At 46.4% G+C, this 18,215-nt stretch overlaps 1 protein-coding gene across 4 annotated transcripts; it reads left to right on the top strand.

The window, feature by feature from the left end:
- Nucleotides 1–1,193: 1,193 nt before the first annotated feature.
- On the top strand, nt 1,194–13,198 carry VDAC3 (voltage dependent anion channel 3). 4 transcript variants are annotated; one of them, XM_088832736.1, is made up of 10 exons: nt 1,214–1,326; nt 2,103–2,349; nt 3,693–3,761; nt 4,623–4,672; nt 7,289–7,441; nt 8,299–8,351; nt 9,489–9,716; nt 10,894–11,044; nt 12,204–12,261; nt 12,670–13,198. In XM_088832736.1, the coding sequence occupies exons 3-10, from the start codon at nt 3,695–3,697 to the stop codon at nt 12,759–12,761; spliced, it is 852 nt and encodes a 283-aa protein (XP_088688862.1). In that variant the 5' UTR covers nt 1,214–1,326; nt 2,103–2,349; nt 3,693–3,694; the 3' UTR covers nt 12,762–13,198. The 4 variants fall into 4 exon arrangements, with proteins under 4 accessions (XP_055272641.1, XP_088688862.1, XP_088688863.1 ...); XM_055416666.2 differs by lacking the exon at nt 2,103–2,349 and having other exon boundaries at nt 1,194–1,326; XM_088832737.1 differs by lacking the exons at nt 1,214–1,326; nt 2,103–2,349 and adding an exon at nt 3,397–3,509.
- The last annotated feature ends 5,017 nt before the right edge of the window (nt 13,199–18,215 follow it).

Raw genomic sequence — 18,215 nt, 5'->3', positions numbered from 1 at the left:
TTTTGTTTTTTGATCCAGGGTGCAATTTAGGATTACATGGCTCTCAAGGTCATATCTTTCTTTTGTCTCCTTTAATCTAGAACACTTGACGAGTCTTCTTAGCAGTTCATGAAGTTCACGTTTTTAGAGGAGACCAGGTGGTTGTTTTGCAGAACTGTCCCTCAGCTGGATTTGTCTGTTTCCTCCGGAACCGAGAGAAAGCACTTCTTGGGCGAGCCGTTCTCACACAAGGCGTCAGTCTGTACCATCCCTGGCGCTGCAGAGTTCCATCACGCGGTTCAGGTGACGCGTGTGATGTGAGGGTTCCCTTTTCTCTTCACTAAGTCACCTGTGGGAGAAGGCAATGGCAAGCCACTCCAGTACTGTTGCCTAGAAATCCCATGGATGGAGGAGCCTGGTAGGCTGCAGTCCGTGGGGTCGCTAAGGGTCGGACACGACTGAGCGACTTCACTTTCACTTTTCACTTTCCACTTTCACACATTGGAGAAGGAAATGGCAACCCACTCCAGTGTTCTTGCCTGGAGAATCCCCGGGACGGGGGAGCCTGGTGGGCTTCCGTCTATGGGGTCACACAGAGTCGGACACGACTGAAGTGACTTAGCAGCAGCAAGTCACCTGTGGGATGATACTTTGGGACTGGACGAATATCCTCCCGTCCAGCATCTATTGATGAATTCTGCCTGACGCAGTTCTCGGTGGCTCCAAAGCGGGGATTTTCTGTTTCCGCAACTTCTTGTCCGTTTATGAGTTGGAATTCTTCTCTAAAGGAGAGCTGTCCCTCAGCCACCTGCTCTCTCCCTTTGGATTGCTCCTCCAGTGTCATCCTCAAGTCATGCCACTTACCCATTGGGGACCTATGTTTCTCATCGTCAAGATGAGGCGACCTAAGGGCCACATTCTTGACTTTCAGCCACTGTGAGACAGAATCCCCTCACAGGTCTGTCAGGCGTCCGCCGGAGAAAGACGCGCAGGGGGCGACCCTTTCGCGGGCAAGGGTCGCGAGTGGGCTCGCGCCTTCTCGCGAGAGCGGGCCCCTCAGGGGATAAGGGCGCGGGCGTCGCGCCTGCGCGCTCACGCCCACCTCTCCCGGCCCCGCGCGCACTCGGACAGTTGGAGGTGTTGGGCCGCCTCGGGCCCGCGGCGCGCGCCCCTGGCGCGACTCTCCGGCGCAGCCGCGGCGCGGGGTTCGGGGCTCGGGGCGCGCAGGCGCCGCGGGCGTGGGGCCGCGCAGGCGCGGACGGCGTTGGTCCGAAGAAGACCTTCAGCGGTGCCCTGGCGGAGCGGACAGGCCCCTCCTGGCGGAGCGGACGGGCCCTCCGGTCGGAGGTGAGGCGAGCCGGGGCCGCGGGCCGACGGCCGGGCGGGGCCGGCGGGCGGGCGGGCGGCCGGCAGGGTCCCGCGGGAGGCGGCTAACGGAGGCCGGGCCGCCGAACGGGGCGCGGGCCCGCGGGCGGGGGCAGCGGGAACCGGCCCCTCCGGGGACGGGCGGGCCGCGCCGCCACCTGCGCCCCGGCCCGGCCGGCCCCCGGGAGGCTGGCTGCGAGGGAAGGCGGGTCCGCGAGCCCCCGAGCCCCGGCCTCCTCTGCGGCCTCGGCATCCGGGGGCCCCTCGACTCCCTGCCCCGAGGGGAGGGTGCTGGGCGTACCGCAGACGGGGGCGAGGCGAGCCGGCCGTCCCGGCGGTGATGCTGTCGTGGCCGCCGCTCCCCGCCGCCCCCGACCCCGGCACCTCCCCTCGCTCGCCGCCCCCACCCGCGGCTCCCGCAGCCCGGGGGCGCCGTGCACGTCCACGGACGGGTGCATCGGCAGAGCCGCGGCAGTGTGTTGGAACGTGACGTGTCTGGGGCTTCTCGAGTTTTTGCTTGCTCATACCAGCAGTGCGTTTCCCATCGGGATCGTGGGCCTGGAAAAGAAAGCTTGAACTGGGCACAGTTGAGGTCAGACGACCCCCCACTCCCCCCTTCCCCCACGCGACTTGTGCAGAGTGTCTAGCAAGTGCTTTTGAAAAAGAAGCAAAATGCTAAAAGACTGTAATGGGTCCCTAGATGGACGTTTCTAAACACTTAAGTGTATCTTTCCTTTTTTTTTTTTATTTTAAAAAAGCAAACTGTAAAGCCTTAACGTACGTAGTGGCTGGTTTTTATACTTCACCTCCCAAATTATGGGCTTCAGGCAGAATTTCAACAGGTACCACCGTCGTTTGTGATCATAAAGAGTAATATCAGATTGCAGTTGACAGCGTGTAAAAAGTCTCAAATTGATGGCTGGGACACAAAGGACTTGCGTTGTAAACTAACTGCTCTGGAAAAGAACTCTGAAACCTTGTGGCCTAGAACGAAGTTTTATTATGGTATGACTCAGTACATTTATCTTCTTCGTCTTTATTCTTTCCACTTTATGTATATTCTTAAACTCTGTTCTCAGCATATCCTAATGTTTGTCATATTTGACAGGTTTAGGTTAAGGAACACATTTTAAATGAATTCACAGTGAAGAAGTGCACCATAAAGTGTGTGTCGTGTTCAGGTGTGGCGGAATAGGCAGAAACTTACTTATTAGCAGGAGGCCAGACTAAGAGCTCCGCTAAGTAGAAAGAAATAGGTTTGAGCGTGTAGGTGGTTGAGGCCTTGTAAATGCAAGGGCTCACTGGTGCTCTGGATTTTACTGGGGGTTAACAGGGGCTTCCCAGGGGGCTCAGTAGTAAGGAATCCACCTGCCAAGACAGGAAACGCGGGGGAGGCTGGTTCAGCCCCTGGGTGGGGAAGATCCCCTGAAGGAGGAAATGGCAACCCACTCCAGTATTCTTGCCTAGAGAATCCCATGGATAGAGGAGCCTGGCAACTTAGCATGCACAGTGGGGCTAATGGGGTTGCTTGAGGTGCTCCAGCGTGACTTTTGAGGATGCTGCTGGAAGAGATTTCCTGTTACGCAGAAAGGGCAAAGGAATGGTATATTCACTAGTGTTGATTGGCCTCAGAATTTTGAAGTGAGGGTCATGTTGGCAGTAGAGAATCTGGCTAAATCCTCAGGCAAGATGAAGTGAAGCACCTAGGGTTTTGAAGACTGTAACTTTTAGAGTGTATAGCGATTTTTGGTAAGCAGACTACTGCAGGTAGCATCTATCCTCTATCTGGTTAATAGGTTAGATTATAGCACTGTATTTTAAGAAGAGTTTTGAGAGAGGGCGTATTCGGGATGAATACACTTCAATTAGTGTGGTAATTCTTAAGAACTGAATTTCAGAGTGGCAAAAATGTTAACCCTTAAGATGTTTAATTGCATCTGCTTTACAGATCCTCAGAAAATTTACTTTGTCATCTTATACAGCTCTTTGACTTTACAACTGCCCAAGACATGTTTTACTAATGTACATTTTTGCATTCTTTTAAAAAGTGAAAGTCCAGTTTAACAGAACATCTACTTCAGCCTTCGAGAAATTTCTCTTCTTTGAAATGCAATCAGAAAGATGACCTCTGTGAATCTCATGAGAAACACCATTTCATTCTCCAGGTTTCTGGAAAGCTCTTGTTAAAGGGGCAGCGTGCATTCTCTGAACTTTGCTTGCCTTAGGGGATAAGCATTAATGACGCAAAACAAGAAACACTGTATACCGCTTCTTATAGAACTAAACACTTGAACAGTGAATAAGTACTAAATATTATTTATTCCCTTGTCCTTATTTTTCTTTATAAGATATGTGTAACACACCGACTTACTGTGACCTAGGAAAGGCTGCCAAAGATGTCTTCAACAAAGGATATGGTGAGTACCTATTGTAAACTGCCCTTGCGGGGTAAGCATTCATATTGAGTGCCTGAGATATGGAGATCCGTGCTCACAAAATGAGGTTAAGTCAACATTAGTCTTTTTCACAAGATTTAAGGGGATAACTATTAGCAGGTTACTAGACTTCTTTTTTTAGAAGTGGAGTGCCACAAGTGTTAAAAGCCATTGTGTACATAAACACAAAATATTTGCATATTTAATACTATCTGTGGGGTGAAATAGTATAAATCTGTAACATATGTGCCTCCTTTGGTTAGCTCTGGGGACGGTTAAAGCAGGGAATGTGTTTTTCCTCCTCCAGATAATGGCAGTGTTTTCATGAGCATGAAAACCCAGCTTTTGACTTCTTTGGAGGAACATACAGTGTTTGAAACCAAGTAGACATTTAGCTTTGGTTGTAAAAATTTAGTCTTGAAATTTTAAAGATTTTGTGCTGTACGCATTTGCTTTTTTTATGAACTAGTAATGTTAATTATGTATTTTAAGCTTGTATATATGTATACTTTCTAATAATTTTGGTTCTTAAAATAGTGCATTTTTCTTTCATCCATAGGTTTTTTTAACTTATATTTTAAAAATATGTCTTTATTTTTTTGGCTTTAAAAATTACGCTTAATTTTTGTTAGCATTTTGTTGTAAGTTTTGGTTACAATTCAACTTTTGTTAGAGTTTTGTTATAATTCAATTTCTTGTGGAACTCTCACCTAACAGGAATACTGAATATTTTCCATATGAAATGTACTAGGGACTATTTTCATAATTTCTAAATTGCAAAGACTGGAGTGCATGTCACATTTTGTACATCACTTATTTTTGTGTGTGTGTGTGTCTCTCTAGGATTTGGCATGGTCAAAATAGATCTGAGAACCAAGTCATGTAGTGGAGTGGTAAGTACTTTATATGCTGTTAGTAGATGTAGCATAATTAAAGGAACCTGTGTGAAAATCATTGTTTAGTCGAGTTACTGAAAACAGCATACCTCTGGTGCTACTCTGTCCTCCCTACAGCTTTGTCCCCCTCTCAGATTTCAGAGAGCCACTCAGCCACTTGAGCCCAAGGACAATCAAGTCGAATTTAGGGGGAGATCTTTGTTTGTCATTATAACAGTATTCTGAGTCTTAGGGTTAGAATATATAGAACACATGTGTATACCTATGTGTGTGTGTGTGTATATATATTTTTTATGCCATATTTTTATACTTTTCTGAATATGTATGTGGACACCAAAATCTTTGCTTCCTTTTTATTGGGTTCATGCAAATTTTGTTGCCCTTTTACAAAGACAAACTAACTTTAGTTTCTGTCCCATCATGATTAGTTGAAACAAATGTAGAAATACATGCCGAAGGTTAGTCAACTTTTTTTAATGTTCATAAAGTCTTTTTTCCTGGAAGTTAAGAAATAAAGGATATATCACCGTATTATCAGAGCATCACTAACCAGAGCTTTTATAAGTTTCAGCAAATAGATCAAGTTTACATTCACCTTATTCTCTGATTTCTCTATATTGGCTGCATCTTTTTCTCTTTGATATTTGCCTGTTCGAACCAGTGCAAATTTTATTTCTGGATATAATGATTTAATTAGAAGGGCAAGAAGCATGTGGAGTGTTTGTGATGCTTTGTCTCATACTTTGTCTAATCCTGGTTTGTCACTATTCTTTCCCTGCGTTTTCTAGTAGTAAATAAATATTTATGCAACCACCCTCCTAAGATGGGATTTTATTATGTAGTCTATTAAAACAGAAAAATCACACTCATTTTGATTAGTATTTCAGATTTGCTCAAGGTAGTTTTGTGTTGAGAAAATCAACAACTAAAATTTTATCTCCCTTTCATGCTGCTGTTGTGTGTGAATATTCATTCAGATGGTAAGAAAAACTATATTTGTGTGCTTTGTTTTTATGGCTGTTTTTGTTCTTTAGTATTTATTTAGGAAAAATTTCATCCCTCACTCCAGATTGCCTAAATCGTATCTTGTTATTTTTATGATATGCCATTTATAACAGTAACATTACCATGATTGTTTTGTTGCATACTAGCATTACAGCAGAACTGTAGATGTTATGTGCATGTTATAAATATATTTTGCACTTTTTGAGCTAATTATGAAATTAAACAAAAATTGAAGTAATTGTGAACCTGGAACTCAATTTAGGAAAATTATAGCCTTGTGTTTGAGATTTGGAGCTCTGGTATTTTAGATTTTTGACAGAGCTTCAGATGAGGAAATAGTGATGATAAGAAAGAAATACAGACTAAATACGCTTCTACCTTAATTTTTTGCACCAAAATTAAGGTTTATATTTGCTATACTTGCAAGTTTATAAAAGGTAAATGTGAAAAACCCTTGGTAGCTGGATCTACTAAAAGAAAGTGATGTGAATTGTTAAAACATGACTAGCATTTTGCCATGTTTTGCCAAGGCCTTGCCCTCACTGTGCGGTGTGATAGTCTTTGAAAACTTGCTGTGCCGTGTAGATAAACAGATCACAGTTTCCCAGTTGTGTCATCAGCCTATAGAACGCGAGTTAGCGGGCCGGGCGTTTGGTGGAGGAGGGATTCATATTGCAGGCGGTGAGACAACTGGGCAGAGTTGCCGGCGTTTCATGACTGCTGGCAGTGTCTCAGAGACGGTCTTTAGAGACGGGCCCGTCAGAGAGTTTTCCTTCAGTTCCCAGACTGTCAGTGACAGGTGCTGACTGTTTGCCTCCCCTAGAAGGAGATGTATTTCTAATTGCTTACTGTCATATGACTGAGGGACACCTAATTAGGGAGGAGGATTTATTTTGAGCCATTCATAGTAACTGTTTGATAGGGGAGAGGGAGGAAGAGGGATAAGTTACAACATTCCATTTTGTTGTGAAAAATGGATACTTTCAAATATTGAAATTGTTTATGCTGAAAATCTTACAGATAGTTTCCTGGGCAAAAGCAGCACATTTTTAGTAACAGTGTGAATGTGCTTGATGCCTGTGCACTGCACACATAAAAATGGTTTATTTATGGTAAGTGTATTTCACCACAGTTAAAAGTGTAAAAGTGTTTGATATAGTAAAGTTCTGGCCCTGTTAAAAGGAGGGAATCTAAAGCTTCCAGTGTTTGGGGAGTTTTTAAAGACTTTAATAGTTCAAAAGGTCTGATAGAGAACCAAGTCTTTTTCATGTCATGAAGTAAATGTTTAAGATTCAATATTTTTGGTTTTTTTAGGAAAGGCATTTTCAGTAAAGATGTTTTTCTTTTAAAAGAGAGAGTTTGGGATTCCCATTTAGTAAGAGGATATATGGAACAGAAATATCAGTAAGAGAGGTGGAGTAATGGGAAGTTTGCAAAACTGGTTAAAATATCTAGAGATTAGAAGGAAAGGAGAGCAGGAAGTAAGTGGCCGCAGAGTAGGGTTGTGGTAGAAAGTCAGTTGTGTTGGTTTCTGCTGCATTGAATACTGTTTTCTGGAATGAATATTTTCTATTTGGTGAGCTGATTTTAATTATTTTTTCTTACCAGGAATTTTCTACTTCTGGTCATGCTTACACTGATACAGGGAAAGCATCAGGCAACCTAGAGACCAAATACAAGATCTGTAACTACGGACTGACTTTCACCCAGAAGTGGAACACAGACAATACTCTGGGGACAGAAATCTCTTGGGAGAATAAGGTGCGAGAGTGTTGGAAGCTATTTGTAGGGCAAACCTAATTGTGGGGATGAGGTGACGAGCAGACTTTGTCATCAGTCCGTCCACAGCATTGCTTTTGTCCCCAGTTTATGTTTTGTCCAAATATAATCTGAGCGAAGTCTTGCACACTGGCTGGTTGCTGTATTTTTTTCTCTGCACGTGGCCTTCTCTGGTGTGTTTGTGTTTCTGTTCAGTCAGGTTTTGTTGGTGAGCACATACTCATGGCATCTTCTGTTCCGACCCGCTCTGCTTACTGTTACACGGTCGGGCCTCTCCTGAGCGGACCAAGCTATTTGTAGTGATTCAGTTTTGCTTTTGTAATCATTGCAAAACTGACTCCACAGAAAAATATTTCTAAAAATTCTTTAATGTTTTCAAAGAGAAACTCTTTCAGCAGATGCTTGTCAAGTGCCTGCTACATTCAGGGCACTAGTTTTTGAGGTATGTCTGCATCTGTATAGCTGAATAAGGTACTTAGGTTGGTTTGTTAACTGTCCAGTTACCATAGTAATTTCAAAAGAGTGTCACGATTACTTTGTTGCATTGGGATTTTGTTGTTTTGTACTCTTAATTCACGTTATTGGCTATTATAATTGGATCTGACCTGTATGTCTTAGCCCATTTTTTGGTGAGAATCATGATGTAGCCTGGGGTGAGGGGAGTGGGGTGGGGGCAGGGAAAAGGGAGAAGAGGCACTTTATGAAATGGTCTAATGTTTGTCTTTCTTTATTGACTTCCTTATTAGCGAGTAAGTTAGAGAAAACTTTAGAATTTGTCTCTCAAGTCAAGAAAACAATTGAAAAATGCTAATTGTTAAATTTAAATCTTTATTTTTCAGTTGGCCGAAGGGTTGAAACTGACTCTTGATACCATATTTGTACCGAACACAGGGTAATTATCCCAACCCCGTTTTCTGAAATGGTCTTGTTTCTTGAAGGGATGGAGAGGTTTAGAGGAGGGGTCTGCAGGAGGCGCTCAGAAGGGGAGGCAAGCAAAGACTGTGTAGGAGACTGCGAGGAAGACCTCCGGAGGCAGGGGGCGGTGTTCATTTGAAATCTGGGCAGATGAACAAGAACTTGTAAATCTAATTTAAAGAGGCACATTGTGGGAAAAATGTAGGAGTGAGAAGGGTCTGAGACTAGATGTTCTTAAGCTATCCCGAGGATTCTTGGATGTGAGGTCTTGCTGGGAAGTTAACATCTTGAGAAAAGTGTCGTCTCCTGGCAGCAGAACAGTGTTAAGGGCGGTTCTGCTTACTTGATTTCTTAGCCTTTGTAAATCCCCCAACTTGTCTGACTCAGTGTTTTCCTCTGAAAAGTGGGCATTTTGTCGTTTCCTACCTGCCTGTCTCTAAAGGAGAGGTGCTTGATGGGGTGAGGTCCTCCTGAGCCGTGAAGCAGGCTTGCCCCTCCTGCTGCACACCTGCATTGTCTTCGGGGCAAGTGTTCTCATAAGAGGCCTGACTGGAATCGCCCTGGACTGTTAAGGACTAATTTTGTGTTTTCACAAAATTGTCCTTCAGAAGTGTACACTTCTATCCCACATTGTCCAGGGAGACAACACTGACCTGAGGAAAATAAACATGCTTACCAAAAAATAAAGTACATTTCTCTTTGTGACAGGTTAATAATCTAAAATTGTGTCGGGTGTTACCTTTTGTGCCATTTGGAAACGTTTAAAGAAATTTGGTTTCTTGTGTGTCCATATACATACGCATTCCGGTTATTAATTTGGTCCTGAAATATCTTGCACTTTTTTATACTTTTCTTATGCTTTTATGAAATTAATCATGAAATACCCTATCATCTGAACTTATAGTAGAGAATAGGTAAAAAATAGTATATATATTTCAAATCCTAGAAGAATTACATTTGTAGAGCTAAGTCATTTGAAACATTGTTTGTCTATTTATGCCTTCTACCAAAATAATACTCACATTGGGGGAGAAAAGAGATGTTACTCTTAAGATTCCTAGAAGGCATTAAAACTCATGTTGTTTTCACTGTGTTGTTTTTGTTTGCTTTACAGAAAGAAGAGTGGGAAATTGAAGGCCTCATATAAACGGGATTGTTTCAGTCTTGGCAGTAATGTTGATATAGATTTTTCAGGACCAACCATCTATGGCTGGGCTGTGTTGGCCTTTGAAGGTTGGCTTGCTGGCTATCAGATGAGTTTTGACACAGCCAAATCCAAACTGTCACAGAACAATTTCGCCCTGGGTTACAAGGCCGCAGACTTCCAGCTGCACACTCATGTGTGAGTGTTCCAAGTCCGGAATTCCTCCTTTAGTGCCTGGCAGCCGCCTAGAATGACGGTAGCCATTAGCATGTTGCGCAGGTGGGAAGCAGGTGGTGCTTGCATGAAATGATGCCGTGGTGGACACCCAGCCTCACTGTACTGTCCTTGAAATCAGCAGAGCCCTGCGGGGCTTGGTGCTTTTGCCGCTGGTGCTCGCTGCTGGTCTCCAAGCCTGGAATGGAGAGAGCGAGGGCAAGGATTCCCTTTGATAGGAGGGGTCCTTTGGAGAGGGGTTGCTGCTGCTTCTGGTTCCCTGCTCATCCTGGCAGTTTCTGGAAGCAGGTCTGTTTGGATCAGGAATAACCCCCTGATTGATCAGAGAGTCCTGGAGCAGCACTAGTGTGAGTCTGTGGAGGTATTTAGGTACCCTGGTGTGACTCCAGGTACCTGTGTTGTATTCAGAAGTAGCAGGGTCCCCAGAGCAGTCCTGGGTTCAAGTCTGTAGGCCGCAGCCTGTTGGTTACATGAATTTTAACTTTAAACTGTTACTTCGTGTCTTGGCCTGCTGGGCACTACCAGTGTCCCAGAAAGAGAAGGATTAGCTCTGTGTTTTTGAAGTGTTGCAGATTGCCATCCACTAGACACTCTAATCCATTTACGATGACTAAAGTCACTAGTGGTGTAGACAGAGGCATTGAAATTGGTGAAACAGTATCATCAGGAAAGCCATCAGAGCTCAGGGGCTGACCTCCGAGATGCTCTGAAACGACCCTGGGTCACGCCCGGTAGCTCTTGCATGGAAGGCGCTTTCTTATGCTAAGACTGTGGTTTGAATGAAATCCAGAATTGGCTTGTCTTACTGTATATGTTTTTTCACAGAATCTTTGCAGAACTCTATTGTGAAGTTTCTAAGGACTGTGAACAACTGAGAGACATACAGATTATATTTACTTGGTGTCTGCCTTTGTGCCTAGTCGAATGCTGTTTAAGAAATTGATATCATGTGGGGGAGCCAAGTAAATGAATCAGATGTTACTGTGCTTTAATTAGATGGTTATAAATTATATAACTTTTATTTGACAGTCATTTATGCTAGAAGTTTACTGAAATCTAAGACCCTAGATAGTCTTGGAATTAGTTTCCATATTGTAACAAACTAGATACTTAATGAGTTTTTCTTGTGCTCCGAAAACAGGAATGACGGCACTGAGTTTGGAGGGTCGATCTACCAGAAGGTGAATGAGAAAATTGAAACGTCGATAAACCTCGCATGGACGGCCGGCAGTAACAACACCCGCTTCGGCATCGCTGCTAAGTACAAGCTGGACTGCAGAACTTCTCTCTCTGTAAGGATGTGCTGTCAGATGGGGTCTGCTCTTAGGGTTTCGACTGAGTTACAGATGGACGTTGTGATGTGGTCGTGGTTGTGATGTGCTCGTGGTTTGCATGTTCTTTATTAACTTTGAGCTGGTCACTGTGTAGTGAGAGGAGCGTCTCCCTAAAGTCAGGAAACATGGGTTTCAATCCTGGTTCCTCCCATATTTATTGTCTGACCTTCTCAAGTCATTTTATCTCTTGACTTCAAAATGTTCTAATGTAAAGATTGCTGGGTTTCAGTCACTTTTTCTGTTGCCGTTGGTGAAAGTCTCTCAGTCGTGTCTGATTCTTTGTGACCCCAAGGGCTATACAGTCCATAGACTTCTCCAGGCCAGAAAACGACTGGGCAGCCTTTCCCTTCTCCAGGGGATCGTCCCAACCCAGGGATCGACCCAGGTCTCCCGCATTGCAGGTGGCTTCTTTACCAGCTGAGGCACAAGGGAAGCCCAAGAATACTGGAGTGGGGAGCCTATCCCTTCTCCAGCAGATCTTCCCGACCCAGGAATCAAACCGGGGTCTCCTGCATTGCAGGCGGATTCTTTACCACCTGAGCTATCAGGGAAGCCCAGTTACCATTAGTAATTCTTGTTAGTAATGCTAATTGAGCTCTTAAATTTCAGGTCCTGTGCTAAGACTTTGTACGTATTATCTCATGTAATTCTCACAACTGCTCTTGTTTGGTGACTAATATTTCTCTCCTCCCCCATTTTACAGACGAGGGAGCTGAGACTTAGGGAGGTCAGGTAACTGCCCAGGGTCACTCAGTAAGAGGCAGTGTCAGGGTTTGATCCCAGATCTGTCTGTCACCAGAGTTCATTCTCTTCGCCCTGTCAGGTCGTAAAACTGGCATCTCAGAGGAATCTGGCGCACAGGGAGGGCTCTTTGGCCACGCAGTGTTCTCACATTTTGCTCGAGGCCTTTAAGCTGCATGCTCAAGGTCCCCTCTGTCCCTGCTAGTCCTGCTGACTTCTCAAAAGGCTTATCTTTTACCAATTTAGCTTTCAGTTTCAGTAATTTTGGATTGGTCCTAAGGTGTCTCAGCTTTGGAAATCTGATGCGTGAAGTGGCTGTGCTGGCCTGACATATCGTGAACTTGATCTCTGTTTCTGTTTCATCTCCTTATCTCAGGCTAAAGTAAACAATGCCAGCCTGATTGGACTGGGTTACACTCAGACCCTTCGACCAGGTGAGTATGGATGAATAGCAGTGGGCTTGGAGAAGGTGAGTGAGCAATAATGAAAACTACAGACAGCCTGTAGTCACTTTAGGGAAGTTCAGACCATTGTGTAGTTGGTTGTTCGAAGTAAAACAGATTCAGTACTTCTGTTTAAAAACATGTGTATTTCTAATTATAACTTGGTTCCTCTGGCTTGTGAGTTTGGTTGATCACTCATCATTCTTAAGTCTGAACCCCAAGTAGAGTGTGTCCTACCTGCTTTACAGATGAGGTGGTGATGGGTCCCTAGTGTTAAGTTAGTAATAGCTGTAATCTCTCTGCTGGCTGAACCCATGCCGCTGACTCCACCCATGGTTTCTAGGAAACACAGAATCTGATTGTGATGCTTGTTACAAGTAATTGTGATCTTCTTCTCAGGAGTGAAACTGACCCTGTCAGCTCTAATTGATGGAAAGAACTTCAATGCAGGCGGGCACAAGGTCGGTCTGGGATTTGAACTAGAAGCTTAATGTGGTTTTGAATAAAGCATCAGCTTTGTCCCTGGAGGTGAAGAGAAATGAACCCACTATGTTTTGGCCTTAAAATTCTTCTGTGAAATTTCAAAAGTGTGAACTTTTTATTCTTCCAAAGAATTGTACTCCTCCCCACACTGAAGCTAAGGTACCGAGTCCATCCTAAGGGAGGTGCTTGAAGGCACGCCCGGAAGTCGTCACCTTCGTGCCGTGTTTCATTTCAGTTCCGCAGTGTTCTTTTCAGTGTGTCCCTCAGCGACAGTGTAGTGTCATGTTCACAGGAGATGACCCGACCCTCCAGTTGTCCATCACATCCTGCATGTCCCACACCACTTTTTCATGACCTTGTAATATATTGGTCTCTGTATGGTAGCAGAATCTTTGGTTTTGCATCAAAGTAAAATAAAATAAACCCATCACATTTGGAACATAAACCGACTGGACTTGCCGGTGCCGGGTGCTCGTGTTCGGTGTGACCGACTCTGCTGTGAGGAGCGCTCGTAGGCAGGCTCCGGTCTGAACGGGTCTGTGCTCCTGCCTGTTGCTGCCACTTCTGTTGGCCTCCGTGCTGCTGGTGCTGCTCTGGGTCAGGCCGAGCCTCGTCCTGCTGGGCGGGGGCGCGTCTGCTGGGCTCCTCGCCGCCGACTGCAGTGAGAGAGTGTCCTGGTAGTTCTGTAAAGGCGCTGGGGAGGAGCGAGAGTGTCATGGGTGGAAAGCTGCCGGGGAGAGGCTGGAGCCGGGGGCGCACCCGAGGCACCCGATCTAGAAACATGATGCCCAGAGGATTGAAATAGCGATTCAGAAGAGGAATGAGACTGTGATATCTTCAGGGCTTACTGGTAAACTGTCTTTCTAAAAGTAGAACTTCTGGAAAAACAATTTTTTTAACAATATGTGCTGTTTGCAGCAGATTCAGTCAGTGTAGTTGTAAATAAAAGTGAAACCTGCCATTCTTCCCTCCAGACCCTCTTCCACTGTCACTAACAGTTTGACATACATCCTTGTAGATACTTTTCAGTGTCTTTAGTGACTGCATAAGTATCTCTTTATAAAATGTTGAAATGCATATCTTGTCTTGCAGCATACTTTTCAAGTTAACAAAGCGGTTTTTCTATCTGTATAGATGGGCCTCGTATTTTTCACTTTTATACTTTTGAATCAGTGTGTTTATTGACTCCCCTCTTTCCTGTATTCAGTTGGCTGTACAGACCGTGCTGCACTGAGGATCTCTGTCCACTTATCTATCTATGTCCACTCCGTGAGTGTCCCCGTGGCGCACTGCCCAGCAGAGCCTTTTGTGATGATGAAGATGGTGTATGTCCACACGGTCCCATTCAGCAGCGTGAAGTAGGTCTGTGGAAGGGCTGTCTTTAATGCTGTTTCTTTATAAAATTGCACAGCCACATGCACAACAGTGGCTGCTGTATTGGTGCAAGCCCGCAGGATCAGTCTCTGGCAGTGAGGTGCTGAGTCGTAGGTACTGTGCACATTTGATCAGTAGTTCAAAGTCACCCTTTAGAAATCCGGTGCCAACCTGTGTTTCTACCAGTGGTGGTCAGGGTGCCTGTTCCCCTGCATCCGCAAAAATGCTGAATGTTTGCCACTTTGAGGGGAAAAATGGAACTCTTTTCATGGGTCCACTGATACTTAAAATTCTCTGAGGGGCCTGTTCAGAGTCCTCACTTTCCAAGTCAGTCATCTTAAGAACAACTGGACACAACTGCTTTTGGAAAATGTCAGTGATGCAGGGTATTTCCCTGCCACCACCAAAGGTTCTCCACGAGAATCTAGGTTCCAGCCACCACTTCTTAGGTCAGGTATCATCTGTGATACCAGCCACACAATACAGTTTTATTTTCTCATTGTCTGCGGGTTGAACCACCCTCACAGGAGATTAAGTGTAATGGAAAAGGAGAAGGGATGAGGGGGTAAACAACGAATTCATTCTGTGTAGTGGATGCCTGTGTATTTCAGGGAGAACCTGAGCGTGGATGGGATGCTGAGCTGGGCTGGCTGGGCCGCCCTGGTGGTTCCTGGGGTTAGAGGTTGTCACTGTGGGTGTCTCTTCAGCTGGGCAGTGGTAAGGGCAGGGGGTGGAAATGCTGGGGGCCCAAGGAGACGCAGAAAACCGCTGGTGAGATGCCCCCTCATGCTCTTCATTAGCTTGTCTGATGAAGGTAGTTGTATTTATGGCCTGAGGTAGGTGGGAAGGTTGCTGCAGGTGTCTTTTCCCTTCCTTTTTTTCCCAAGTGATTTCTTCTTATAGAGCCAAAGAGCCCGTCTTTGTGTTGATACAGCAACCCAGACACGAACAGAAGGATGTGCAGTTCAGCCTTAATTCCAGTTTTGTTGGATTGTACGGCTGCTGGGCTGTGATCTAAGTGTCCTGGTCACGATGGTCGTAGCAGAAAGGAGAGCACGTTTGAGCTTCTGTGCCGGGCCCTGTGCTGACCCCTCGCGGTGACTGCAGGCTTCTGGAGTGCAGTGGCCCAGGAGAGGAAGCCTCCCCAGTGCGCTGGCGCTGAGATGCTCACCAGCTCTGCTGTCCCCCGTGAGATGCCCCTCAGCACCTCCCGCCCGCTCCCCGGGTCCCCCTCCTCTCCTCCCCGGCCCCCGTTAGCCTTACCACTGCTGTGGCCTTGCCGCTCTGTGACCTTCCTTTTTAACGTCAATTCGTTCTTGACGCTGCTGCCACCTGCAGTCTTGCCTCTGCAGCCTCACTGTCCAGCCGGCTTGTGTGGCCCTCAGTGCGTGGCTGACCACCTACAGACCTTCCTGGAGCAGCCTGTCAGGTGTGCTTCTCCACTGTTTGCAGGCTCTGAAACAGCATCTCCCAAGGGAACCAGTGCCATCACTGTCACTGCACTCTGGGTGTCTCTGCCAACGTTCTGCCCCTTCTGTGAAAGCCCTGCCCCACCCCACCCCGGCTCCCAGCTTCCGGGCACACTCCCATGGGGGTGGGGGGGCAGCCACACCATCATGTTGGTAGTTTTGCTCACCCATCTCCCCCGAGGATGAGCTCCAAGAGGCCTGTTGTCCTGTGGCCAGGCCAGCACTTGGCACATGATGGGCATGTAGTGGACGTTTACTCAGTGACCGTGGGCCTGAGTAAATGGTGGGACTGGTTTGCGGTTTCTGCATCCAGATTGAGGGTCTCCTCTGGCAGGTACTCAGTTTCCTCTGGCCATCAAAGTGGCACAGATAACTCCTGACCTTTCTGACAACTCTGAATTATGATATAGTGAACACTCTGAGCTGGCTTCACTGCTGCAATTTAAAAACGTTATGGAAAGACAGACATGATTGCAACTACATTTGACACCACTGGGTGCCACTGTTTGCCAGCAGAAGGTGCCAGCCTAGCTGGGGTCCAGGCCTCCTGCCCTGGAGGCCAGTCCGTCTTGTTCCTTTTGACTTCCTCCCTCCCTTCCCTGATAACCTCCCAACTCACAGTCTGGAATAGACATTCAGAGTCTGGTTTAACCTCTAGATTGCTGGCCTTGGGAAATGACTAGCAAATGCATCCTGCTCTGGCTCTGTTGATGGTCTACAGGCCCTGCCCTGAGCGGAGAGGGGAGCCTGGGCTGGGAGGCTGCGTCCCCAGGAGCCCCTCAGGGCTCCACGTCCCTGTCTGCACCGCAGAGCACGTGGTGACAAAGCCTCAGGACACTTAAGATGTCAGGGACGCAGGAGGTCCCTGGTTTAAGTGCGTGCGTTTTTAGAGGAAGAGGCTGATTAACTCAAAGGAAAGACTATCAGCATCCCGTCCCCTTGGGAGGGTCCCTCCTCTGCCCTCATGGGAGGGGGAGGCCATCCCAGTTAGATAACTGGAGGGCGGCAGCAGGAAGGGGCAGCAGGCAAGGCTTGTCTCTGCACGCTGTTCGGTCACTGGCTAGTCTCAGTGCAGTGGCTGGAAAAGAGCATTGACAGGATTTCAGTTTTCTTAAATTTACTGTGAACTGATTTGTGGCCTAGCTTGTGATCTATCCTGGAGACTGTTGTTTGTGCGCTTGAAAATAAGGTGTATTCTGCCGCTTTGGGATAGAGTGTTACATACATAAACAACAGCGCACAGACTGGCCTGGACGCCAGTGCTTCTGGGTTGATTTTCTGCCCGTCCACTGATGTGAGTTAGGTGCTCGAGCCCCTCGCCTTGTGTCTGTTCATCTTTGCACCATGGCTTGGGGTGCTCCTGTGTTGGGTGCATTATACTCACAGTTGTTACACCTTTTGAATGGATCTTGGATTAATCCCTGATCACCACGTCATGCCCTTGTCTTTCTGTTAGTCTTTGAATTCTGTTTTGACTGATACGAGTCTTGCTTTCCCAGCTTTCTGTGTTTCCGTTTGTACGGAGTACCTTCCTCCATCCTTTGAGCCTGTGTGTCTACATCTGAAATGATCCTCTTGCAGGGCCCCGTGTGGTTGTGACTTTCTCTTGCTTCACATCGGGGCCTCTGCCACCCTGGCCTACGAGACTGAGACAGCAGCCCTTCTGCCAGGACACAGCCTGCAACCTGACACTGTTGCGCTGGTATTTTTCTTACAAAGTTTAGGAGGAAACAGAACTTTCTTTACAGTTTTATCAAAAGCAGGGCCATGAGAGGCCTGAAGTACCATTTAAAAATCAGGGCAGGCACATTTCTTTGCAGAGAGGAAGAACTGTTTCCACCTGGCCAGCCCGCCTCCTCTCCTACCTTCCCAGCCCCAGAAGGAGACGGAGAGCATGGCTTCTGCCACAGAGGCTGGAAGTTTCCTTCTGAAGGTCCTGAGGCTCTAGGGAGCTGTGTCCTTGTTGTGTTCTTGGCTGCTTGAGCCACGAAGGGAGACAGGATGTGGGCTCTGGTTGGGTCCTCAGCCCTAGGTGGGTGAGCCGCGGCCCCAGCGCTGCTGAGTCTGGCTGACTTGAGAGTGAAGCAGGGGCCTTCCCTGGTGGTCCAGTGCTTAGGAATCCACCTGCCACCCCAGGGGACACAGGTTCAATCTAGTTGCTTGCCGCAGCTAGAGAAAGCCTGCATGCAGCAACAAGACCCAGTGTAACCAAACATAAAGAAATAACAGTTACAGAAAAGATCCTTTAAAAAAAAGTATGAAGTGGGAAGACTGAGCAGAGTGTGACAGAGGTCCCATCGGGGACCAGCGCTCTTGGCAGACGGCTCATCACTGAAGGCTCTGAGTGTGAGTGCACGGCTGGGTTGTGCGCCATTCTTTCCTCTCGTGTATTTTGGGCACAAACAGGGAACAGTAGTAAAATAAGAAGGGGAAAAAAAGGTATTTGAAAAGTAGAAGCAAACGAATTACAGCTTTTATGTTTTGGAAACTCAGTAAGAAAAAACATAGGTATGTAGAAAAAGACTTCAGAGGCAAACTTTTGAGGGGCATTTTTTATTACAAATTTAATATGGTTGATTAATGAAAAATCACAATGAAGTACCGAGAAAGTGTTTGTCA

The sequence above is a fragment of the Moschus berezovskii genome, chromosome 26, assembly GCF_049115385.1.
Source record: "Moschus berezovskii isolate FMDL1 chromosome 26, NW_MosBer_1.0, whole genome shotgun sequence".
NCBI lineage: Eukaryota > Metazoa > Chordata > Mammalia > Artiodactyla > Moschidae > Moschus > Moschus berezovskii.
Note: the sequence above shows the minus strand (reverse complement) of the source record. Positions and strands in the feature narration are given on the sequence as shown.